The 25,013-nt window shown below is 40.4% G+C and overlaps 2 protein-coding genes across 3 annotated transcripts in view; one reads left to right on the forward strand and one right to left on the reverse strand.

Moving 5' to 3' along the window:
* The window catches only part of CEP76 (centrosomal protein 76), a 32,228-nt gene extending 17,671 nt beyond the window's left edge, over positions 1 to 14,557 (reverse strand). For both annotated transcript variants that reach the window (XM_064294753.1, XM_003406390.4), the window contains exons 1-8: positions 14,386 to 14,557; positions 13,171 to 13,326; positions 11,421 to 11,502; positions 10,569 to 10,793; positions 9,287 to 9,472; positions 6,935 to 7,032; positions 5,336 to 5,464; positions 466 to 654 (exon numbers count right to left, since the gene is read on the reverse strand). In XM_064294753.1, coding sequence (XP_064150823.1) covers positions 466 to 654; positions 5,336 to 5,464; positions 6,935 to 7,032; positions 9,287 to 9,472; positions 10,569 to 10,793; positions 11,421 to 11,502; positions 13,171 to 13,326; positions 14,386 to 14,448 — 1,128 coding nt within the window. In that variant the 5' untranslated portion in view covers positions 14,449 to 14,557. The remainder of the gene's footprint in view (positions 1 to 465; positions 655 to 5,335; positions 5,465 to 6,934; positions 7,033 to 9,286; positions 9,473 to 10,568; positions 10,794 to 11,420; positions 11,503 to 13,170; positions 13,327 to 14,385) is intronic.
* Positions 14,558 to 14,683: 126 nt separating this feature from the next.
* Positions 14,684 to 25,013, forward strand: part of PSMG2 (proteasome assembly chaperone 2) — a 29,410-nt gene continuing 19,080 nt past the window's right edge. Inside the window, exons 1-3 of the mRNA XM_003406391.4 lie at positions 14,684 to 15,062; positions 17,541 to 17,712; positions 23,763 to 23,821. Of these exons, the coding sequence (XP_003406439.1) occupies positions 15,006 to 15,062; positions 17,541 to 17,712; positions 23,763 to 23,821 (288 nt within the window). The 5' untranslated portion in view covers positions 14,684 to 15,005. The remainder of the gene's footprint in view (positions 15,063 to 17,540; positions 17,713 to 23,762; positions 23,822 to 25,013) is intronic.

The following is a 25,013-nucleotide window of genomic DNA, read 5'->3' on the forward strand; positions in this document are numbered from 1 at the left end:
TATTTGAAATTAAACAAAATATCGTGCAATTTCAAGATTTTTGTTCTATATTCATTTTGTACTGCCATGTTCCCCTGCAAAAAATGTATTAGCTAAGCAAATTTGAACATGTGTTAGGATTAGGAAACCATGGTTCCAGTCCTGGCACTGTCTCTAACCCACTGTTTAATTTACCTTGATTATCTTGGTTTCTATGTTTCTATAATCACACGTGAATGAATATTAGAGTATTCATATGCCCCTACCATAAAGAAATCACATTAAATATGAAACTACATGAATGAGAAAATAAAGATGCCAAGTTTTTCTTTATTGACATTTAAATCTTACGAAAAATGGCGAAGATTCTGACTTGTTCAAGTTGACAAAATGTACTTTTTTCTAAGTTAATTTTTCTAGAATTGTACTATAAATTCAAAGTAACTGTGATGTATGCAAGCTAATTCTATTATGCACGTGGGATACCTTGTTTCTACAGAGAAAGGCCAGCAGAGTGCACCACTGCTCCTGTTTACCTCCTCCTCCAATGACAGGGGCTCTCTCATAACCCAGGACATTAACAAATCTTGCTGCTTGTCTTGGAGTATCCAGAAGCCGTCCAGCTCGAAGTGGTTTAACATAGGAACAGACTGGTCTATTTATCCCATTTTCATCCTGACAGAGAAAGAGGGGACAGATGAATAGTCTCCAATTTTAACACCTTTTCTTGAATATATGAATATAGATAAAGTAACCCTGGAGACACATATTAAGTGATGACCCTGCACCCAACACCAGGCTGCTCAGTGCTGTGCCACTGTTTCTCTTTTAATCCTCATAACATTGCTACTGTTTTCATTTCACGGATGAAGAAATAGCTACAGCCATAATGAAACACAGACAGGATTCAAACCCAGACCTACGTCAATCCACAGCCGGTGACAGAGCTCCTCCGAGAAAGGGTGGCAGGAGGGACGCAGGAGCGACAGGGCAGCTAAGCCTTACTATTCATTCACAGTGTCATATGGAACTTAAATACATACATGTATACATGTACATATATATATACATCCTCAGAGAACACACAACTTTTCCAACTGACATGAAAATAACTACCAGAGCTCATTCCCAGTTTGTTTCCATTACGGCATCACACTCAGAGATGCACAGGAAGTAACAATTAACCAAGCCAACTGAAAGCAGAATTTGAAACCACCACAGGAAAACATCTGACATTCTAAGTAAACAATGTGTCCTAGCACTTGTGCTGAACAACTGTGGCGCACGTAAAGGTCTCCGAGCCCTGGTGGTGTAGTGGTTAAGAGCTTGGCTGCTGATCAAAAGGCTGGCGGTTCGAATCTACCAGCCACTTCTTGGAAACCCTGCCGGGCCAGCTCTACCCTGTCCTATAGGGTCGCTATGAGTCAGAATCAACTTGACAGCAACAGGTTTGGTTTTTTGGTTTGATGACTGTTCGCCATGTGTATTTACAGTCAATATTACCAAACTCCATTATTTTCCTTAACTACATCTTTACTGAGATGGTAAAGTGCAAAAGCCACACACGATTCCAGGTTGGGTGGCACAAATGGTGTGCACTCAACTATCCTAAAGGTTAGTGGTTCAAACTCACCCAGCAGCACCGTGGAAGAAAGGTCACTTCCTATAAAGCAGTTCTACTTTGTAATACATGGGGTCACCATGAGTCAGAATCGACTCAGTAGTAACAGGTTTGTTCGTAACAGATGGGCTCCTTGGGAAGACTCGGCCAACAGAAACACACCCATTTGAATTATTAGAATCACTGATGACTTTCTATACCAAAAAATCCCTTCTCCGATATAATCCTCTATCTTAGCAAGAAAAAAAACTCACCTACTTTTGATTATAGTTCAGAAAAATCATGAGTTTTTATATGTTGCAGAACAAAATGACTTATGATTTCCAGTCATACCTCTGTAGTTCTCAACTCTAAAAGGCACCTATTTTTAAAACAGAAAATCATAATTCTAATTTTGGAGGGATGCAGGGAATTATCATTTGGCTTTCCTCTACATTAGCTTAGCATTGCTAATAATCTACTGTGTAAAAAAAAAAAGTCTACTGTAGCATGAGAATATTAAGTCTTGAAATCACAATCTTAAACGTTAAAAAGGATATCCTCAGTCCTCAGGTAGTATTTGCATAAAACTTAGTGGTCTTAAAGTTCAATTTCCAAAGCTTATTTTAAAATTTCTTGCACTAAAAATTCAAAAGCCATCATTAAATAAGCTAGTATTGTGCCATTGCAAAACCAGCTATATATAGGGAGAAAAAGAACAATGGATTTAGTAAGTGTAACAACCCTGGTGATTCTACAGCTCTTCGGTTAGGATTAAGTTAATTATTTAATTAGTTCAATACTTACGTGGGCCAGTTAGCCTTATTTTCACAACTCCTATAGCAAGCAAGAAAGGAATGAGTGCATGAAAAGTAGATGAATCTGCCCAAATCCATCATCAATAGTAGCACCTCAGAATATGAGAGAGACCACGTTTCATTACAGCAGTCCAAAGTCTTGAGTTTTCTAGGACAAGGCCACATTTCTTAACACTATCTAAATATATCCCCACAAGCTATTTAAAGGTCTTAAAAACCTCAATATTATAGCCTCTAAACCTGTGCTGTCCAATAAGGAAGCCAATAACCACATGTGGCTATTTAAGTTGTAACTAATGAAATGTAAATTTCAGTTCTCAGTTGCATTAGCCACATATCAAGTGCTCAACAGTCACACATGGCCAGGGGCTACCATACAGGACAGCACAGATACAAAGCATTTCCATCACCGCAGAAAGTCAGACAGTGTTGCTCTTTAACTATTTCCTCTAGTGCCTTGAATCACTGGAAATTCTTTTCCAGACAACACACAATAATTTTTTTGTTTCGAAAACTGTATTTTTTAATTAGATTGTCTTAAACAATTCTAGTTAAATATAGGAAGAAGCAGTGAGAAACAGCTGTGGGGATCTAAATAAGACAAGCACTTCATTTGCAGTATGTATATGGAAAGAGGTCAAACCAAAAGGGCACTAGCTGAAACTGTAATTTACTGTGGACTCTGCCATTACTGTTTGATCTTAGAAAGAACTCATTTCACAATCCATAACACTATTTACAGAAAGGAGTAACGCCTGGCCACTTGACAGCCTCATGCGGGTATTATGAGGTCATTACATGGTTCAAATCTTCTTATAATGAATTCTAAGCAGAAAACTTGGTTAAGTAATATTTCACAAAATAAAATCCCAGTCCCCTCAGCTGCATATCCCGCCCCCTTCCTCCTCTGCTATCATATGCCATTTCCCCGACCCACCACCTTCTCCTTCCTGAGTCCTTTCTGGTACCAGACCCTACGCCCACCACTACCACCATCAGTTGCTGTCAGTTCCAACTGATGACGGCCCCATACATACATACCAAAAAAAAAAAAAAAACCAAACCCACTCCTGTTGAGATGATTCCGACTCATAGCGACGCTATAGGACAGAGTAGAACTGCCCCACAGAGTTTCCAAAGAGCACCTGGCAGATTCAAACTGCTGACCTTTTGGTTAGCAGCCGTAGCACTTAACTACTACATCACCAGGGTTTCCAGTCCATACGTACGTAGCAATTAATAACCACACTTTAGCTATAGAGGCAGCAGGGGACCACTTATATTTTCAACGGTTTTTCCTTGCCCTTTTCCTGACATAAGTGGTCCCTTACCTACTTAGTTACTCGATATACTGATAATAGTACAGGGAAATCAGTTTTCCTCATTCCCACCACCAGCAGCCTAGGGTCTCCCATTCCCAAGCTCTTCATCTAGAAATTGAACCACTGAAGTAGAGGAATGCACAAAGATCCAAAAAATAAGTCATAATATTATACTGCACTCATATAAAATCATCTACATGTGGCTGAATACATATAAAATATCTGAACGGTTCCTCAGAAGTTACAAAAAATCAATGGGTCTGATCAGATATTTTAGTTTGGTATTGTTAACAAGAGAAAATGGGGCTTACGGAACAGGAAAAATAGAGGCAGAGATATATAGTTGAAATGCTGCAGTTAAATATTATTGGCCACTGCCTTTGAGATGTCAGTTATATAGAATTACTACAAGTAATATTGTTTGTTTTAAGAAAAAAAACTAAAACCCTAGCAAAAAAGCACATACGCCCAGAGCCCCCATTTTGCACACAAGAGCTTTGTTGTTATTATGTGGCATTGTGTTGGCTCTGACTCATAGTGACCCTACGTATAACAAAACAAAACATTGCCTGGACCTATGCCATCCATCCTCACATTAGTAGGTAGGTCTGAGCCCACTGTTGCAGCCACTGTGTCAGTCCTTCTTGCCGAGGGTCTTCATGTTTTTTCACTGACCCTCTACTTTAACGAGCATGATTTCCTTCTCCAGGGACTGGTCCCTCCTGATCACATGTCCAAAGTAAGTAAGACGCAGGCTCACCATCCTGGCTTCTAAGAGAACTCTGGCTGTACTTCCTCCACGACTGATGTGTTTGTTCTTCTGGTAGTCCATGATATATTCAATATTCTTCACCAACATCATAATGAAAATGCGTCAATTCTTCTTCAGTCTTCCTTTTTCATTGCCCAGCTTTTGCATGTATGTGACGTGACTGAAAATAGCATGTCATCAAAGTGATATCCTTGCTTTTTAAGATTTTAAAAATGTCTTGCAGATTTGCCCAATGCAATACATTGTTTGATTCCCTGACTGCTGCTTCTATGGGTGTTGATTGTTATTCCGAGTAAAACGAAATCCTTGACAACTTCCATTTTTTCTCCATTTATCATGATGTTGCTTATTGGTCCAATTGTGGGGATTTTTTTCTTTATGTTGAGGTGTAATTCATACTGAAGGCTATAGTCTTTGAGTTTCATCAGTAAGAATTTGAAGTCATCTTCACTTCTGGCAAACAATGTTGTGTCATCTGCATATAGCGGGTTGTTAGTCTTCCTCCAATCCTGATGCCACTTTCTCGACACATAAATGGCAAAGTGTCCTAGTGGTTAATTATTCAGTTCTAAGTAGTAAGCAAGGACATACTGCAAGTTAAACAAATTAAATTCCATTTATTTTAAATCAAATATATACAGAAAGGGCTTACAAACACAAAAATTTATAATTTAAAAGCAAAATTAAAATATATAGGGAGTACTACAAAATTAGCATTCTATTTTACAAATAAACTTTCATTTGTCTGGAATAGATTTCACAAATTCTAATTAAATAAAATTTACATACACATAGTACATCTCAGCTATAGAAGTGTGAAACTTTTCAAATACAATTTACAAACCTGTGCAAATATCTTCACCAGTCGTGAGTTGTGTGAGGGTCGAATCTGCAAATATTCTCTCCACCACTGCTTAGCATATACAAGAAACAACCGCTCTCTCTCTGCTGTTTTCTGACGTTCCAAAGCAAGCTTGAAATAAAAAAGTATTTTTTTCTATTCATTCTCCTTAATTAATTTCTATAAAATATGTAACATATCTACTTCTCTCCACCTCTACCACCACCCAAACCAAGCTACCTTAATCTCTTCTCTGAACTATGTAACAACAGCCTCCTAGCTGATGTCCCTATTCCTACACTTCACCCTAGTAAATCCATTTTCCATACAATGGAGTGATCTTTTCTTCCCCCAAGTGACAGATTTTAAAAAAATAAGTCATATTCTGTCACTTCCTTGCTTAAAATATTTACATGATTTCTCACTACACTGCAAACCACCTGCTGTGGGCTGTAAAGCCTGGCCCCTGGCCCAGGAGATTTCTTTATCCCCCTCACCACTGCACCTTCGCCACACAGGGCTCCTCCTCTTCCTGCCTAGGGCCTTGGACACTAGGTTGTTCCGACAGACAGAATGGTTGGCCCTCATCTTTGCGTGGCTGGCTTCTTCTTGCTGTTCATACCTTTCCCAATCACCTGATCCAGACCCCCGATAGCCACTCTCTCACATCACCCTGTAACAGTCTCCCACACAGCACCTTCTACTGTCTGATACTGTGATTACTGCTTGTCTCCCCACCAAAAGCTAGGCTCCTCAAGGGCAAGCTATGTGCCTTATGCACAGCTACATACTCAGTGTCTACAACTGTACCTAGCACTTTTTATCATCTGTTTAAGATCAATAAAATTTGTTGGTATAATTAACATAAAAATATATTAATAGCACTGTAATTTCAAAGAGGAAAACCTCCAAAATTAGAAACAACTGGCATGTCCAAAATAGAAGAATAAACTTAAGTAAGCTTCAGACATTAAAAATTATTACCAATTTTCATCAGATGTACAAAAGGAACAGTATGATAGGGACAGGACGGGAAAAGGCACAGTTTCAGGACTAAAGTTTCAGATCCACGAGTCTGTGGGTAAACATAACCTGCACACTGACTGGCAAGAACTAAACAGAGGCGGCAAACTCAACCTGATGGGATGGCCAGGAAGAAAAGTTAATTCCTCAGAGACCTCAGTGGAATTTGGAAAGAAAGCCTCTCCCATCACATCCCAGAGGACCGCGTACTTCCACCCAAGAGTACAGAGGACAAATGACATAACAAGCCCTCAATAAATGTCTCTGAAAAGAAGGCTAAGATCCCAACCCACTGGATGTCTCTCCCTTACTTCTCCAGCCCCTTCAGCTTTGTAATTTTTCTGTTCTAATTCTTGTGTTGCTTCAATGAATGTTCATGGAATTTCCCAAATTAAACTACGACTCCTAAGCAAACAATCTTGCTTTTATTTTCTTTCTCATTTCTTCTGTTAACCTTCGAGGTGCTAATCTAAAAACTAATAACCAATGGCTTTCTAAAAAGAGTACTTTCTAAGGTCAGTAGGTAGGTAAACATACTAGTTTAATAAAAAATATTTTAAAAAATGTAAAATCACTTACCTGTGTGTTCACTACTTCTTGAGATAACATCTGATTGAGCGGTGGGTACATCTCAAGTTTTATATTTAAGATTCCCACAGAAACTTTTGATTCTGTGCCTATAAATACAAATATTCAGAAATTCAGAGGTTTTAACATTATGCGCACGTCATCAAAGTCCAACAAAAATAATTAGGAATTTTGTGCTTTACCACTTATAAGAAATAAAAATAATATTCAATGTCTTTGACAGTCATATTAAGAATTAACTGAATCAGATTAGTTCAGAGGTTTTATTTTAATTATTTGTATTAATGAACTTTTTTTTTTACTGTACTTTAGATGAAGGTTTACAGAACTAGCTTCTCATTAAATAATTAGTACATATATTGTTTTGTGACATTGGTCACCAACTCCACGACATGTCAACACTCTCCGTTCTCAACCTTGGGTTCCTTATTACCAGCTTTCCTGTCCGCCACCTCCCCCCACCCCCCCCAACCCCCGCCTTCTAATTCTTGCCCCTGGGCTGGCATGCCCCTTTACTCTCATTTTGTTTTATGGGCCTTTCTAATCTTTGGCTGAAGGGTGAACCTTGGGAGTGACTACATTACTGAACTAAAAAGAGTGTCCAGGGTCATATTCTCAGGGTCAGAGATTTTATTTTTCACAAAGGTTTTTACCTAATTATGTTGTTGTTGTTGTTAGGTGACGTCGAGTCGGTTCCGACGCATAACGACCCTATGCACAACAAAACAAAACACTGCCGGGTCCTGAGCCATCCTTACAATCATTGTTGTGCTTGAGCTCATTGTTGCAGCCACTGTGTCAATCCACCTCATTGAGGGTCTTCCTCTTTTCCGCTGACCCTGTACTCTGCCAAGCATGATGTCCTTCTCCAGGAACTGATCCCTCTTGTATGTAAGACTTCGTCTCGCCATCCTTGCTTCTAAGGAGCATTCTTGCCGTACTTCTTCTAAGACAGATTTGTTCGTTCTTTTGGCAGTCGATGGTATATTCAGTATTCTTCGCCAACACAACAATTCAAAGGCGTCAATTCTTCAGTCTTCCTTATTCATTGTCCAGCTTTCACATGCATATGATGCAATTGAAAATACCATGGCTTGGGTCTGGCGCACTTTAGTCTTCAAGGTGACATCTCTGCTCTTCGACACTTTAAAGAAGTCCTTTGCAGCAGATTTACCCACTTCAACGCATCTTTTGATTTCTTGACTGCTGCTTCCATGGCAGTTGATTGTGGATCAAAGTAAAATGAAATAAAAAATTATAAGATTAGATACACTGGGTTTTTTCTTTTATTATAAGATTACCTATTTTCTTAGCTTGAATTTTTTTCTTCAGTTCTTTCAGCTTGAGAAATGCAGAGCGTGTTCTTCCCTTTTAGTTTTCATCTCCAGGTCTTTGCACGTCTTTATAATATTTTACTTTGTCTTCTCAAGCCACCTGTTGAAATCTTCTGTTCAACTCTTTTACTTCATCATTTCTTTCTTTCACTTCAGCTACTCGATGCTTAACAGTAAGTTTGAGTCTCTTCTGATATCAATTTTGGTCTTTTCTTTCTTGCCGGTCTTTTTTTTTAATGACCTTTTGCTTTCTTCACAGAAGATGTCCTTGATGTCATTCCAAAACTCGTCTGGTTTTCAGTCATTAGTATTCAATGCATCAAATCTATCCTTGAGATGGTCTCTAAATTCAGGTGGGATATGCTCAAGGTCATGTACTTTGTCTCTCCTTGACTTGTTCTAATTTTCTTCGGTTTCAACTTGAACTTGCACATGAGCAATTGATGGTTTGTTCTGCAGTCAGCCCCTGGTCTTGTTCTGACTGATGATGTTGAGTTTTTCCATAGCATTTCTCCACAGATGTAGTCGATTTGATTCCTGAGCATTCTATCTGTAATTAATGTCACTGAACAATTTGTGTAGAAATTGTTGAATAGGAGCCTAGTAAACCTTCACCAAGAACACAATAAAATACAATTCGGGGAAAAAAAAGTAAATCTTAGCTTTTCACAAGCCATGATTCTTGGTTTTCAATATGAACTCAGGAATTTATTCTAATGAGATACCGAGCCTTTGCTTTCCAGATTACACAAAGGATAAGATTAACTCTTCAATTCAGTAATTCAAGAAAAATTTTGCCATTTTAAGAGAGAAACCCAATTTTAACTTTATATGCTCTTGAAAAATCTTATAAATTAAGCCATCGAATGTCAGCTAAGAAAAAAGCTTTAATCATATCAAATAAAATTTCCTTATGCAAAAAAAGATATATATATGTATAAGTATATATAAAACATATTTCCAAACAAATTGTGGCTAAAAACATGTAGTAATGATTGAACCATCATACCTACACCCATAAGTTCCACAGTCACATTGGCCACTCCATTTTCTGACCCCAAAACTGATCGCCATTCAAGAAAATAGGATGCCACTAAAGTGGTCTCACCAAATACGTCTGTTTTGATTAGCACCATATGAACTGGATCGCTTATTGACAGCATCGTTGTTGAGTCAGCCATTCTAGTTCCATCACCTGGCAATGTAAACCAAAGATGAGAACACCACATTACATGTTCAGTTAAACCCCAGTGCCGTCGAACTGAGGCCAATAAAAAAGAATAACTTTATTGAAAGCTATACTAAATAATAAAGTTACATAAAACCAAATAGAATAATTTGGTAACGCCCCAGAAAGCATGCAACTGACTAGAAATAATTCTTAATTATAATCACGAACTTTAAGAAACCCGGTGGCATCGTGACGAGTTATCTAGTAACTGCGCATCAATCCCTTCTGATCTGTAAAAGATGCTGTTCCCAAAAATTGCTTAACTGAAGTGTACACTGCTACAATAGAAACCCTTCACACACACTCACTTTAAACCTCAAACTACATTTACTTCTAAGTCTCCAGAAACAATCACTGTATTATCCTCACAAAACTGAAAAATCCAGCACCTTGAACCTAGCAATTTATTCCATTACTTGCTTTAATCGGTTAGCATTTTTCACTGGGAAAATAAAAATAGTTTCCAGTACTGTATTAGCCATCATGATAATCTAAAATTCTGAAAACAAAATTCTCCAACTTTGTAACACTTATAAGGATTTCTACATCGACAGCAAAAATGTATAAAAAACCTTTATGGAAAGAGATACGCTGTAGCAACTACTGGAATCAAGTATCATAGTTTTTAAAGCTATAAAAATAAGATAACTATAGATTCACATCTGAACTTCGATTTTTAAAAGCTGCATACCATCACAGACCTAGCCATGCTTCCTTCATTAATAAGAAGCACATCTCACTCTCCACTATGCTCCTAGCACCTGCCTACCATACTACCATGCACTCAAGAGGCACTGAAGTATTTATTATAAAAGAACTGACAATTAAAACAGTCAAAAAATATTAATGAAAATTAATTAGGAAACAATGAAGCAAGAAGGTGGGTAGAAGGAATTTAAATAGACTAGAGAAGAGCAGTGGGGACAAAAGAAAAGACTAGAGAGATTCATGCATTATAAATCCCCCCTTACAGCAAAGTTGTTACAGTTGTTCTGCAGTAAAACCTAACAAAGATTTACTCAATTAAATGATAATTAACTAATTGTATTAAGTTCCTTACCTAAGCTTTCTCTGTGCACTTCAAGTAAAAAGCCATCATGAAAATCTGGTTCACAGGCACATGGAACAGGTTTAGAACGAAAACGTTGGTTTCGAAAATGTAAACATAAAGTAAAGGTCGAACAAACTTGTCCCGGTAAGGGCTCGGGTTCTTGTAGATGTTCCAAGAAAGCTTTTCCACCCAAAACCTGAAGGTAAAGATACCTCCGTGTTGGATCAATATTAGCTGTAAAGTGTAGCAATATATATGAGGAAACTGCCAGAATAACTTAAGGAACGTGATCAAAACAACAGGAAATAATAACTTGACAGGAACAAAACCAAAGACTAAAAACAAGAAAAAATAACAAATGCACTACATATCAGGATCATGTACGTACTGGGAAGAGAGATACATACTACGACATTCTTTTCTGAGTTTACATTCTGGCTGCTTTCTCCCAGCCAGGAAGGAGTCTGAGGCAAGGTTTAGTATACCTGTATTTTAGCTCTTTATCTGACATTCCTTCACCTCCATAAACCAATTTAAACAATGATCAAAGACAAGACAGTGTACTTCTCAGCTAATTACATGACCATTAAAAACATAAGGCTGCATAGCTTTTAATAAGATTTGTTAATAAAATATATGAAGCAGGTGTTTCTATTTTTGCTTCCATCGTGCTATGGGTTAAACCTTCTGATACACTTCATGCAAGACAGAATCTAAGTTTTTCTGGCTGACTGACCACAAATACTTAACTATTTCATTTTGGGGAAAAAAAAACCTGAAATGTTTTCTATTAAATACCAAACACTACAACAAATCCACTACAATCTGTAGCTAAATTAATGCAAAAAACAAAACACATACTTTTTTTTAACAACGTTGATTGTTTATCAGTAAAACAAGCAGGTTGTTTTGGAGAGGTAGGGAGTTCTTGATCAACCTTGTCCTAGAAAGGCAAAACAAAAAAAATCAGAACAAATTAGAAAACAAGTTATGCATAGCCAAGAAAATGCCAATAATGGAAATAAGCACTGAACCAGAATTAGCTAGGATTTAAAAAAAAAAACCATTGCCATTTAGTTGATTCCAACTCATAGCAACCCTACTGGACACAGTAGAATTGCCCCATGGGGTTTCCAAGGAGCACCTGGTGGATTCAAACCAATGACCTTCTGGTTAGTAGCCGGAGCTCTTAACCACTATGCCACAGGGAAATCCTTTATTTTCCTAGCATAATTAAAACAATGAAAATAAAATTTTACGTAAAATATAATTTGTAACTCCTAAAAATCTAACACTAAGAAATTGTTTTCAAACAAACAGAAGTGTTAAATACAAACCCTTAATACTTAAAGAAAGCTAAACTTTTTCTAAACCTCATACAACATTTGGTTTATGAATGGTCATGAGCAGGTTTTTACAAGGAAGTGTAATTCACACAGCAGAAGCTGTTACTAGGTCATTTTTAATAATAAATAGGTTTCTAAACCTCAAAAACTAAAAAAGGATGCTGTATTAAACACTTTATTCCTTCGTGTATTATAAAGTCCATTCCAATTTTTACATCAGGTTATCCAGGTATTGAGGTCACAGTTCTCATTATTGCCTCATTTTCAAAAGGCCTACTTACTAATTATGTACTGAGAGGCTATCACTCTGCTACTGACCTATTTGTAGGAAAAGATTTGAGGGCTCTTAAGCAGTCACACTATTTTCTTAAAGAAATTTATAATTTGTTAGTCATAGAAAATTCACTCCCCAAAAAATGCATTTATTTTAAAAATAAGCTCGTCAATCTAAAAAAAATTACACTATAATCTTAATGAAAAAGAACTCTGCTATGGTGACTAAGATGCACCTGACCTAAGCCATGATATTTTCAACAGGCTCATATGCATGTGAAAGCTGGACAATGAATACCGAAGACTGAAGAACTGATGCCTTTGAGTTATGGCAAAGAATACTAAATATACCATGGACTCCCAGAAGAATGAACAAGTCTGTCTTGGAAGAAATACAGCCAGAGTGCTCCCTGGAAGCCAGGAGGCAAGACTTCATCTCCTGTGCTTAGGACATGTTATCAGAAGGGACCAGTCCCTGCAGAAGGACATCATGCTTGGCAGACCAGAAGGTCAGCCAAAAAGAGGAAGACCTTCAGTGAGATGGACTGACACAGTGGCTGCAACAATGGGCTCAAACATATCAAAGATTATAAGGATGGCACAGGACCAGCATTTCATTCTGTTATACATAAGGTCGTTATGAGTCTGAACCAACTGGATGGCACCTAATAACATGATGAAGTAATGTGACTAAAATATGTACATTTAAAATTGTAGACCTGGAGGATAACGAGAAAATTCTGTCAATATACAGACAGGAATGTGGAATCCCCTCCAATTTCACTGATATTATAGCAAATAATACCATTTGCTATATTCGTAGAGCTACCTTATACTTGAAAAAAAAAAATACTTGAAACTAGGGTTTTACTAGACAAAAAGGTTTAAAGCGGTTTTATTAAAAGGAGGCCCCAAATATGCACCCTATAAACATTGTCAAGCATGAGAACAGACTTACACTGTCAACTTTTTTTCCCTAAATCATTACTCACAGTAACAAAATTCAGTTCTTTCATCACATCATCAATGATTCCTCTACGTCTAAGCGCTTTGATCAAATCTTCTGTTGATAACTGTTGTTGATCAGGTGCCAGTTCTTCACGTATAGTCTCAGCAAGGATTTCTCGTATTCTGCCGTGGACATCCATCTACGTAGAAAACTCACGTTACAATTTTTTTTCTCCTGAAGAGCACATGTATCAAAGCAGCCAAATATTACCAATTAACCAGTTTCTTTCTAAAATACTGAATCAAAGTAATAAAGAAAAAAACGGGGAACAATCAGAACAAAATCAAGGAGAATCTTGACACAACTTCAAAACCGTAACTAACGTCACTGATCAATCTGTGTGGAAATTGTCAAACGGGAACCTAACTTGCTGTGTAAACTTTCACCAAAAACACAATAAAATGTTATTAAAAAAAAAAATAACAGGGATGTTAGAGACTAAACTTAGGAAATTTGGGTTTCAGGCTTCTCCAGTTAATTGTAAACTTGTTACCACAATTCAGTGAAAACAAGGGCAAGTGGTTCCGTTGTTTTTAAGAAAAAAAAAAAAAAGATGAAATTTTCAGCACAAATTTTTTAGAGTCTCTACTAGTCATCTGTTACTTTTTCCGCACAAACAAGACTCAAGTAAAATATGTATCTTTTAATACATGCCCGGTTTTTTCAAATCAGCTTATTGCATTCAGTTGAGTGTCCCGAACATTCCGTGTTCTCCTGCTCCAAAGCATCACAAATATTTTTGTTACAGACTTTAGCGCCTTCTCTTCTATGACTTTTTGAGAACTGCTGGTTTAAGCTACCCGCTCAATTTCAACGGCACCCTCGTGTTTCACCCTTAAACCGATTCTGACTTTTCAAGTCTGAGTATAAACACGGGATCCAAGCGCAGGTTTGACTTCCTGCAGCGACTCGACGGACACTTCCTGTTCACCACGGTCCCCCAGAACCCGACCCGTCCGTCAGCGCAGCCCGGCACTCCCGCTTCCTCAGCGAGTCTCTGTCAGCGAGGCCAGAAAGCTCTCCTGGCTGCAAACCCAAGCCTCGCCCCTCCGACCTCTGCCCCTCCGACCTCTGCCGCTCCGACCTCTGCTCCTCCGACCTCTCCCGCTCCGACCTCTGCCGCTCCGACCTCTGCTCCCACGGCCCGGCCCGAACCCCGAGGACCGACGCCGGCACGGAGGAGCCCGCGCGCCCTCACCTTGTTCAGCTGCTGGTGGATGAGCTGCTTCAGCTCCGAGGCTTTCTCCGCGGGCAGGGACATGTCGCCGGCCGCGCCTTGCCACCGCTCCTACCCGGCCTGGGAGTCCCAACGGCCGGCGTTCCGCCGAACCACTACCGCGACAGCGCCTCCGAACGACCACCGCGTCAGCTCCCCGCGCGCGCTCTAAGGCCGGACGGGGCGGGGCGGGGCGGGGCGGGGCGGGGCGTCTGGGGCGGAGCCGGGGATCGGAGCGGCGAGCCCCGGGGTGCCCCCAGCGCTGCCTGAGCGGCCGGGAGCGGGTGTCCCCCGGCCCCCGCAGCCTCCACACACCCGCCGATGAGCCTTTCCAGGGTCTCCGAACGTGTTGCCCTTCCGTTTCCCGTTCCCTCGCAGTTTCTTCCCGCCTTCCGCGCAGGCAGTTAAACTGGAAGGCCTCCGAGGACCCGGCGCCGAGGGGACGCAGGACCCCGCCGGCCCGGCCGCGTTCGAGTCCTGTCTGCTCCTTTCTCCGCGCGTTCCCGCTGTTCCCGCTCCGCGTTCCCGCCGCTCGGGCCGTCGGCAGGTCGACTTCGCCGCCGCCCCCGCTCTGTCCCTTCCTTCAGCCCCACGTTGCGGCCATGTTTGTGCCCTGCGTGGACCCGGCGCCCGAGCTCACGGGCTTCACCCTCTTGATGGTGGGTTCTCTGGCGAGTTCTCGGCGGCTCCGCAGGGCCACGGCCTCCGGAGGCGCCGGCGGCTTCATCCCCCGGGCTCGGGCCGCGCAGGGTCGGGGGAGAGAGGGGCCGTTTCTGTGCAGTTGTCAGCCCTCACTGAAGGGGCAGCAGAGGCTGTCTGTCGCGGGAGGCGGCGGTTCTCGAGAGCCTTCGTGGACCTGTGGGCTTGTGCGAGTCGGTAGTCCGTCTGTTAGCTGTGACACGAGCTGCTGGGCTGCGTGGTGCATGGGTTGTACAGGGTATCGTCCTGAAGTGTACCCTCAGAGGTCTTCCCAGCTACTTCTAGGTCGGTTTTAAGCTAGCAAAGTAATGCTGTTCTCCAGAGGTTCTCTCTGTTAAGAAACCATAAATGTAACCTTAAACCATGTCGTTTACTAGCTTGAATTTAAGCAAATGGGAGTTTACTGTAAAAGTATTAAAATCAGTGGTAGTAATAAAAGTCACTTTTTTGCCAGTAGCTAACATGGTTTTATCGCTTGTGCAGTTGGCCACGTTCATGCAGTGTTTCAGTAAACATTCTGGCACGTACGAATGTTAGGATAAGACTTGTCCACAGGAGTTCGTAGTCTACCTGGAAACGCGTCAGTGGACGAGGGCAGTGAGTGCTGGGGTGCAAGTTTGAAAAGATTGCTGACAGGCCCTAAGACTTGTGGGGAGGGGGAGGGGGCACAGGGCTTTTTCTTCAAATGCTTCCTAAAGAAATTAACGTCCAGAAAGTGAGGTATTGGGGGCTGGGGGGCAGGAATAGGGCATTTCAGGAAAATGGATGTCTACCCCAGAGACACACCGGCATGGGGGAGCTGGAGGATTTGGACTGGGAATGACTCATTGAGAGATAATAGGCTGCAGGCCTGTGAGCCCAAGAGACACCTTTGCAGAAGGCGCTGTTGGAAGTGGTGTACGGCTGAAGAGTGAACAGCCGTCCTTTTGTTCATTAAATATCAAGCACATGAAGCCAGAGAGGAGAGTGTTGAAAGAAGGAGAGAATACCTGTTTGTCACAAGTAGGCGAATGTGTAAGACGAGGAAGTGTGCGCTTGGGATTTAGCAACATGTGGGATGTGGGTGGTAACCTTTGCAAACAGTTCTCAGTGGAGAGGAAACCCATGCTGCAGCTTATGGAATGAGTTAGAGGATGTGGAGATTTGTATGTATTCGTTCAGCAATAAAATTCCTGCTCATGTTTCAGAGGACAAAGGTTAGAGGTATTGGCTTTGTGGGGACACAGAGAAATGAGATAGAGGGGCATGTGAGGACCAGGCAGGGCTGTAGTCTTTGTGGAAGCAGACTGCCACATTTTTCTCCCACGGGGTAGCTGGCAGGTTCAACGTACAGGAGAAAGAGTATAACCAAAGAAACAAAGTCTTGGAGAGCAAAAACGGAACTACTGGAGGTTGCCAGGGTTGATGACAGGTGTGAACAGTGGGAGACCACTGTGAGTGGCCCAGCAAAATAGGATGAAGGCCGGTAAAGAGCAATAGTTGGAAGTAGCTCAGTTAAAGAGATACTTTAGAGAAAGAATCAATGAAAATCAGTTATGTGTTAGATAGAGCTGGTAAGGGAAGAAGGTTCCTGTTTTAGGTGATCTGGTAAATGGTGTTGCTCTTTTCTGAAATACAAAATATGGGGACAGGTTTGGGCAGTTGTTTAGTTTTATACATGTTGAATGTGGGGTGCCTGTGGCATAACCATGTAGAGATATCCATTAGCTGCTAGAGCTCGAGTAAGTGTTCTCAGCTGTAGGCAGAGATTTCAGTTGGCTGTTTGAAGTCATGGGGATAAGTATGTGTGTGTTTAGTGTGAAAAGGTCACTCTAACCTTTAGATGTGGGCAAAGAAAGTGGTACAAGAAGACCCAAGATTGCTTTTGTACATACCTCACAACTTTCCCACTTCCTAGGATGTTCATTCCCAGGTTGTTGTGTGCCTCTCTTCCTTACTCCTTCAGTTCCATAGTAGTCACTTTGCACCTGAAGTGAGTCTTCTTTGACACTCAATTTAAAATTACAAACAACTGCACACAGGGACATATACACTCACGTTATATCCCTTTTCTCTCTTTTATTTTTGCCCATAGTACTTACTACTATATATTTTACCTATTTATTTTGTTTATTGCGGGTAAACCACATCCTCACTAGAAAGGAAGCTCCACAAGGGCAGTAATTTTTTTTCTGATTTTTTTTTTCCATCCCCAATGCCTAGAGCAGCGTTTGACACATAGTAGGTGCTCAGTAAATATTTGGTAAATGAATTGTGTGAAAGGTGGAGGAGGCCTCAGCTGACATCACAGTTATAGATAATGAAAGAGTCAGTATTTAGCTGTGATATACCCAAGCATAAGCGTTCAGTACTAGTACTATGATTATTATTTTCAGTCTAAATTTTAAAAGTGTTGCTAACATTTTATGACTTATCGAATATATCTTTTATGATTTCAGCCAGCAGTATCCGTTGGAAATGTTGGCCAGCTTGCAATAGATCTGATTATTTCCACGCTGAATATGTTTAAGGTTGGTTACTTTTATACCGATTGTCTTGTGCCCATGGTTGGAAACAATCCATATGCAACCACAGAAGAAAACGCAGCAGAACTCAGTATAAATGCTGAGGGTATGTACAACTTGCAGCATGTTTTATTCTACTACAGACTTGTTTTAAATTAGAAATAGACTCACAGATACTGCTTTGAAGCAAATGTTTACTTAGTGCTGGTTTTGTGCTGTCAGTGAGTATGATGACCCAGTCACATTGCCCTGTTACATTCTGGCTTTAGGTCTTAGCCTTTTTTTGTAAATGGCAGCATTTATGAGGGGTGTAACTGTACTTGTGTCTTTAGATAGAATTTAAGATTTCCTTTTTTTCCCCCCCAACATGAATTTTTTTCTCCTTCATCCTCAGTTTTATTTTCTGTTCTTACTGGCACGTGTAATCGTTATCACTCATACAAGGGAAATGTGGCAATGAGAATTCCCCTGGACTCAGTCCTAGTGTTTAAGATGTACTTCTCATCTAAGCCTCCAAGTCGTCTTGTTGCATTGTTATGGAATCCGTAATAAGCTGATTAGGTAGTAAGGCTTAGAGAGAGTGAGTTGCCAAATGCCACTTAGTAAGGGTGGGCTTTTCCTTTAGCATATGTTTCCAAAAGTCCTGATTTCCTCATTGGACATGTCAAGCACGGTTAATAGGGAACACTGTTCACATTGCACTGATGCTGTTGGGCGATTCTGTGAGATAGCACCATGGGAATCAGGGAAAGCTATGGATCGTGAAGCACAGGAACTCCGTTACTTGGTTTGATGGCCAACTGCTCTATTGGCCTCTCGGTCTTCTGCTTACCATTTTGGGGTGAAAGCCAAAGGTAGTAGAGGAGCCTGAGGGGCCCAAGTGGATTAAAGAGCAGATGAAGAAGCATTTTGTTTTCTATCAGTCTTATTAACCATGACATTATTCTAACTTTGCAATAAGGAAATGCAGTTTTGAGAAATAACTTTATTATTGAAATTCCTGCAGGGAAGATTAACATGAGATGAATTTCAGTTATTGCATTAAAGGATAAAAGATTTTAGTGAGAGGACTAGAATTTATATAATTTCCGCTAATGATAACAGCTGTTTCTTACTGAGCATTTACTGTGAACTGAACACTGTATATTTACATGTATTAATTCATTTAGCCCTCACAGATACTCCATGAGGTAGTTTTATACATGAGGAGACGGTGGCAGAGAGATGATAAGTAAATTGTTCAAGGTCACGTGATTAATAATTGGTGTAGCTGAGTTTGAAATCAAGGCAGCCGGGCCTTGTGAGCTGCCTCTTCACCACGACACTGTCCTCTCCATGCTCGCTCACTCCAGTAAAAGATCCACTTCCTTTTCTCTGACACAGACTAGCAGCAAGTCAACTGTAATGATAAAGTACTTCGATCCACTTTATTGTTTAAAATGAGGTATTTCAAATGTCAAAATGACATTTCATCCCCAAACATGTAACTATGCATCTCTGAAAGGTAAGAAACATTCTTACATACCTGAAATAACATGGCATTTAACACAGTGAGGCATTTCTTAATAACTTTCTACATGCCATCCATGTTGAAATTACCCCTTTACCACAAAATATCCCTTACATATGTCCAAACCAGAACACAATCTAGGACCCATAGTACATCTGATTGTTGTGTCCTTGAAATCTTTTAGAGTAGTCCTTCTTTTTTTTCCTTCTTCACAAAACTGACTGATTGAAGAGAAACTAGGTCCATTGTCCCATAGAATGTCCCACATGCTACATTTACCTGATTACTTCCTTAGGGAGTCATTTGGCTTGTTCCTCTACCCTTGTATTTTCTGTAACTCGAAGTTAGATCCAAAAGCTTTATTACATTTAAGTTACATATTTTTGACCAGAATGCATAAAAGATGATGTTAGTTTCATGCTGCCTTCCATCAGAAGAAAAAAATTGGAAAACATGAAACTTTTTTTTTTTTTTTTTTTGCTTTAGGTGAAAGATTACAGCTCAAGTTAGTTTCTCATACAAAAATTTATACACACATTGTTATGTGACCCTAGTTGCTATCCCTATAATGTGACAGCACACTCCTCTTTTCCATCCCGATTTTCTGTGTCCATTCAGCCAGCTCCTATCCCATCCCGCCTTCTCATCTCATCTCCAGACAGGAGCTGCCCATTTAGCCTCTTGTATCTACTGGAACTAAGAAGCACACTCTTCCTGAATATCTTTTATGTCTTATAATAGTCCAGTCTAATCTTTATCTGAAGAGTTGGCTTCAGGAATGATTTTAGTTCTGGGTTAACAGAGAGTCCAGAGGCCATGTCTTCTGGGGTTCCTGCAGTCTCAGACAATTAAGTCTCTTCTGTTTTTGTGAATTTGAGTTCTGTACCCCACTTTTCTCCTGCTTTGTCAGGGGCACTCCGTTGTGTTCCCCGTCAGGTCGGTCATTGGTGGTAGCCAGGCACCATCTAGTTCTGGTCTCCGGCTGATTGAGGCTCTGGTTTATGTGGCCCTTTTGTCTCCCGGGCTAATATTTTCCTTGTGTTTTTGGTGTTCTTCATTTTCTTTCCCTCTAGGTGGGTTGGGACCAATCGATGTATCTTAGATGGCCGCTAGCTAGCTTTTAAGACCCCAGATGCCACTCACCAGGTAGGATACAGAACATTTACTTAATAAACTTTGTTGTGCCAGTTGACCTAGATGTCCCCTGAAACCCTGGTCCTCAGACCCCCACCCCTGCTACTCTGTCCCTTGATGTGTTTGGTTGGGCTCAGGAAACTTCTTAGCTTTCGGTGTAGTCCAGTTGTGCCGACTTCCCAGGTATTGTATGTTTTCCTTCCCTTCACCTAAGATAATTCTTGTGTTCTATCTAGTTTGAACTCCCTTCTTCCTCCCTCTTCACCCTCATAGCCATCAAAGAATGTTTTCTTCTGTGTTTAAACCTTTTCTTGGGTTCTTATAATAGTGGTCTCATACAGTATTTGTCCTTTTGCAACTGTCTAATTTCACTCAGCATAATGCCTTCCAGATTCCTCCATGTTATGACATGTTTCACAGATTCATCATTGTTCTTTATCACTGCGTAGTATTCCATTGTGAATATACCATAATTTGTTTATTTATTCATCCATTGATGGGCATCTAGGTTGTTTCCATCTTTTTGCTATTGTGAACAGTGCTGCGATGAACATGGGTGTGCATATATCTATTTGTGTGAAGGCTCTTATATCTCCAGAATATATTCCAAGGAGTGGGATTGTTGGATTGTGTGGTACTTTGTATTTCTAGTTTTTTAAGGAAGCACCAAATCTATTTCCAAAGTGGTTGTACCGTTTTACATTCCTACCAGCAGTGTATAAGTGTTACAGTCTCTTCACAACCTCTCCAACATTTATTATTTTGTGTTTTTTGGATTAGTGCTAGCTAACCTTGTTGCAGTGAGATGATATCTCATTGTAGTTTGATTTGCAGTTCTCTAATGGCTAATGATCGTGAGTATTTCCTCCTGTGTCTGGTAGCTGCTTGAATGTCTTCTTTGGTGAAGTTCCTGTTCATATCCTTAGCTCATTTTTTTAATTGGGTTATTTGTCTTTTTGTTGTTAAGATTTTACCATATATTGTATGTTTTAGAGATTACGCGTTGATCGGATTTGTCATAGCCAAAAATTTTTTCCCAGTCTGTGGATTGTCTTTTTACTCTTTTGGTGAAGTCTTTGGGTGAGCATAAGTGTTTGGCTTTTAGGAGCTCCCAGTTATCTAGTTTCTCTTCTGGTGTTTGTACATTGTTAGTCATGTTTTGTATACTGTTTATGCCATGTATTAGGGCTCCTAGGGTTGGTCCTCTTTTTTCTACCATGATGTTTATCATTTTAGATTTTATATTTAGGTCTTTGATCCATTTTGAGTTAGTTTTTCCAGATGGTGTGAAGTATGGGTCTGGCGTCATTTTTTTGGCAGATGGATAGCCAGTTATGCCAGCACCATTTGTTAAACAGACTGTGTTTTCCCATTTAACGGACTTTGGGTCTTTGTCAAATATCAGCTGCTCATACCAAAAACCCATTGCCATCAAGTAAATTCCACTGCCCCGTAGGGTTTCCAAGGAGTGCCTGGTGGATTCGAAGTGCCAACCTTTTGCTTAGCAGCTGTAACTCTTAATCACTGCTCTACCAGGGTTTCCTCAGTGCTTATAAGTGGATGGATTTCCATCTGGATTTTCAATTGTGTTTCATTGGTCTACATATATATGTTGCTGTAGAAGTACCAGACTGTTTTGACTACCAGGGTGGTATAATGGGTTCTAAAATCAGGTAATGTGAGGCCTCCCACTTGTTTCTTTCTCGGTAATGCTTTACTTATCCGGGGCCTCTTCCCTTTCCATATGGAGGTGGTAATTTGTTTCCCTGTCTCATTAAAAAAAAGCCATTGGAATTTGGATCCATATTGCATTGGACCTATAGATCGCTCTGGATAGAATAGACATTTCCACAACGTTGAGTCGCCCTATCCATGAGCAAGGTGTCTTTTTCCACTTTCGTAGGTCTCTTTTGGTTTCTTCCAGTAGTGTCTTGTAGTTTTCTTTGTATAGGGCTTTTATGTCTGTGGTTAGATTTATTCCAAGAATTTTATCTTCTCAGGGACTATTGTAAATGGTATTGATTTGGTGATTTCCTCTTCGAAGTTCTCTTTGTTAGTGTAGAGGAATCCAACTAATTTTTGTATGTTTATCTTGTAATGTGATACTTTGCTGAAATCTTCTGTTAGCTCCAGTAATTTTCTTGTGAATTCTTTAGGGTTTTCTGTGCATAACATCATATCATCTGCAAGTAGAGATACTTTTTTTTTTTATTGTGCTTTAAGTGAAAGTTTACAAATCAAGTCAGTCTCTCACACAAAAACCTATACACACCTTGCTACATACTCCCAATTGCTCTCCGCCTAATGAGACAACCCGCTCCCTCCCTCCACTCTCTTTTCGTGTCCATTTCGCCAACTTCTAACGCCCTCTACCCTCTCATCTCCCCTCCAGGCAGGAGATGCCAACATAGTCTCAAGTGTCCACCTGATCCAAGAAGCTCACTTCTCACCAGCATCCCTCTCCTACCCATTGTCCAGTCCAATCCCTGTCTGAAAAGTTGGCTCTGGGAATGGCTCCTGTCCTGGGCCAACAGAAGGTCTGGGGGCCATGACCACCAGGGTCCTTCTAGTCTCAGTCAGACCATTAAGTCTGGTTTTTTTAATGAGAATTTGGGGTCTGCATCCCACTGGTCTCCTGCTTCCTCGGGTTCTCTGTTGCATTCTCTGTCAGGACAGTCATTGGTTGTAGTTGGGCACCATCTAGTTTTTCTGGTCTCAGGCTGATGTAGTCTCTGGTTTATGTGGCCCTTTCTGTCTCTTGGGCTCATAATTACCTTGTGTCCTTGGTCTTCTTCATTCTCCTTTGATCCAGGTGAGACCAATTGATGCAACTTAGATAAACACTTGGTAGTGTTTAAGACCCCAGTGCCACTCTCCAAAGTGGGATGCAGAATGTTTTCTTAATAGATTTTGTTATGCCAATTGATTTAGATGTCCCCTGAAGCCATTGTCCCAAAACCCCTGCCCCTGCTACACTGGCCTTCAAAGCATTCAGTTTATTCAGGAAACTTCTTTGCTGTTGGTTTAGTCCAGTTGTGCTGACCTCGCCTGTATTGTGTGTTGTCTTTCCCCGTCATCTGAAGTAGTTCTTATCTACTATCTAATTAGTGACTACCCTTCTCCCACCCTCCCTCTCCCCCCGTCTCGTAACCACCAGAGAATATTTTCCTCTTTGTTTAAACTATTTCTTGAGTTCTTATAATAGTGGTCTTATACGATGTTTGTTCTTTTGCAGCTGACTAATTTCACTCAGCATAACGCCTTCCAGATTCCTCCATGTTATGAAATGTTTCACAGATTCATCACTGTTCTTTATCAATGCGTAGTATTCCGTTGTGTGAATATACCATAATTTGTTTATCCATTCATCCGTTAATGGGCACCTTGGTTGCTTCCATCTTTTTAGATGCAGAAGTTCTTATACTTGGACTTTTTTTTAGCATATTAATAATTCAACTTATAACTCCTTCATTTTTCTTATTGTATGATTCATTTTCTTCTTGTCTTTGCAGTATACTCATTGCCTTCAAGGAAGCTAGTGGCTCTTCAGTTAAGATCCATTTTTATTAAGGTTAGTATGTTTTATTTGCCTTTTGTAAGTTTATTAACATAAAGTATAATGAGAAGATACCAAGTCCATATCATTAACAATTAATATTCAAAAATCGTTTCTATTATTTTTACTATATGTACAGTTAGGTAAGAAACGTCTGGTTCTGTAGAGAGAATAATCTTAAGATTTGAGATGTATTAACATTATTTTATGATTACATAGAAAAGAATTGGGACATACAGCTTGGTGAAAAATTTTAAGCAGATGAATATCGTTAGGTTAGTCCAAACCGTTGTCATCTCTCACGCCCTTGATTCTACTTTTGCCCCCCGTCCCTGCCCAAACACTCGATAGTTGTTTCAAACAGCACGCCAGTGATCCTTTAAACCTTCTCTTCCCATTTCACTCACAGTGAAGCCCCTACCTGTGCGTGGCCTGCAGGGCTGTACATCTGCACGTCTGATACGGCAGCCACTAGCCACATACAACTAGCTAAGTTGAATTTCAAGTACCTGATAGCCACAGGTGGCTAGTAGTGACCACAAAGGAAATGTTCATCATCACAGAAAGTTCTGTTGGGCAGCACAGCTCTACCTAATCTAATGTCAGCTACTTCTGTGTACCCATTGGCTGTTTTCCCCCTTTCTCTCACTCTGCCCTGGCCACTCTGGCCTTCCTGTGGTATTCATACATACCAAGCTCACTCCTGTGTCAGCACCTTTGCACTAGTTTCTCTGCTGGAACGCCTCCCCCAAATAGCCAAATGTCTCCTTTCTGGTAGGTCTTGGCTTAAGTGTTACCTCATCAGAAAGGCCTTCCCTGGCCACCCTTTCTATCTCCTTATCATGCTTTGCTTTTCTTCACAGCTCACTACCACCTGGCATGTCATATTTATTTGTTTATTGTCTGCCTCTCTAATGGGAAATAAGTTTCCTTGGAGGAGGTCGCTCCTTCTTAACTCCCCACTGCTACAGCAGTGCCTTGTATATGGAGATGTTCACAGGAAGTATCTGTTGGATAGATCACTCAGAATGACCACGGTGCCATCTACTCAGGAGGTCAGAAATAAGGGGCTTTAATGACATGGTTCGCTGCAGAGTACTTTTTTATTTAAGTGTAACATACACAGAGGAATGTGCACAAATCTTAAGTCTGTAGCTTAATGAATTTTCACAAAAGTAAATGCTTCAGCCATCCCAGCCTCCAGATC

The sequence above is a fragment of the Loxodonta africana genome, chromosome 11, assembly GCF_030014295.1.
Source record: "Loxodonta africana isolate mLoxAfr1 chromosome 11, mLoxAfr1.hap2, whole genome shotgun sequence".
Classification (NCBI taxonomy): Eukaryota; Metazoa; Chordata; class Mammalia; order Proboscidea; family Elephantidae; genus Loxodonta; species Loxodonta africana.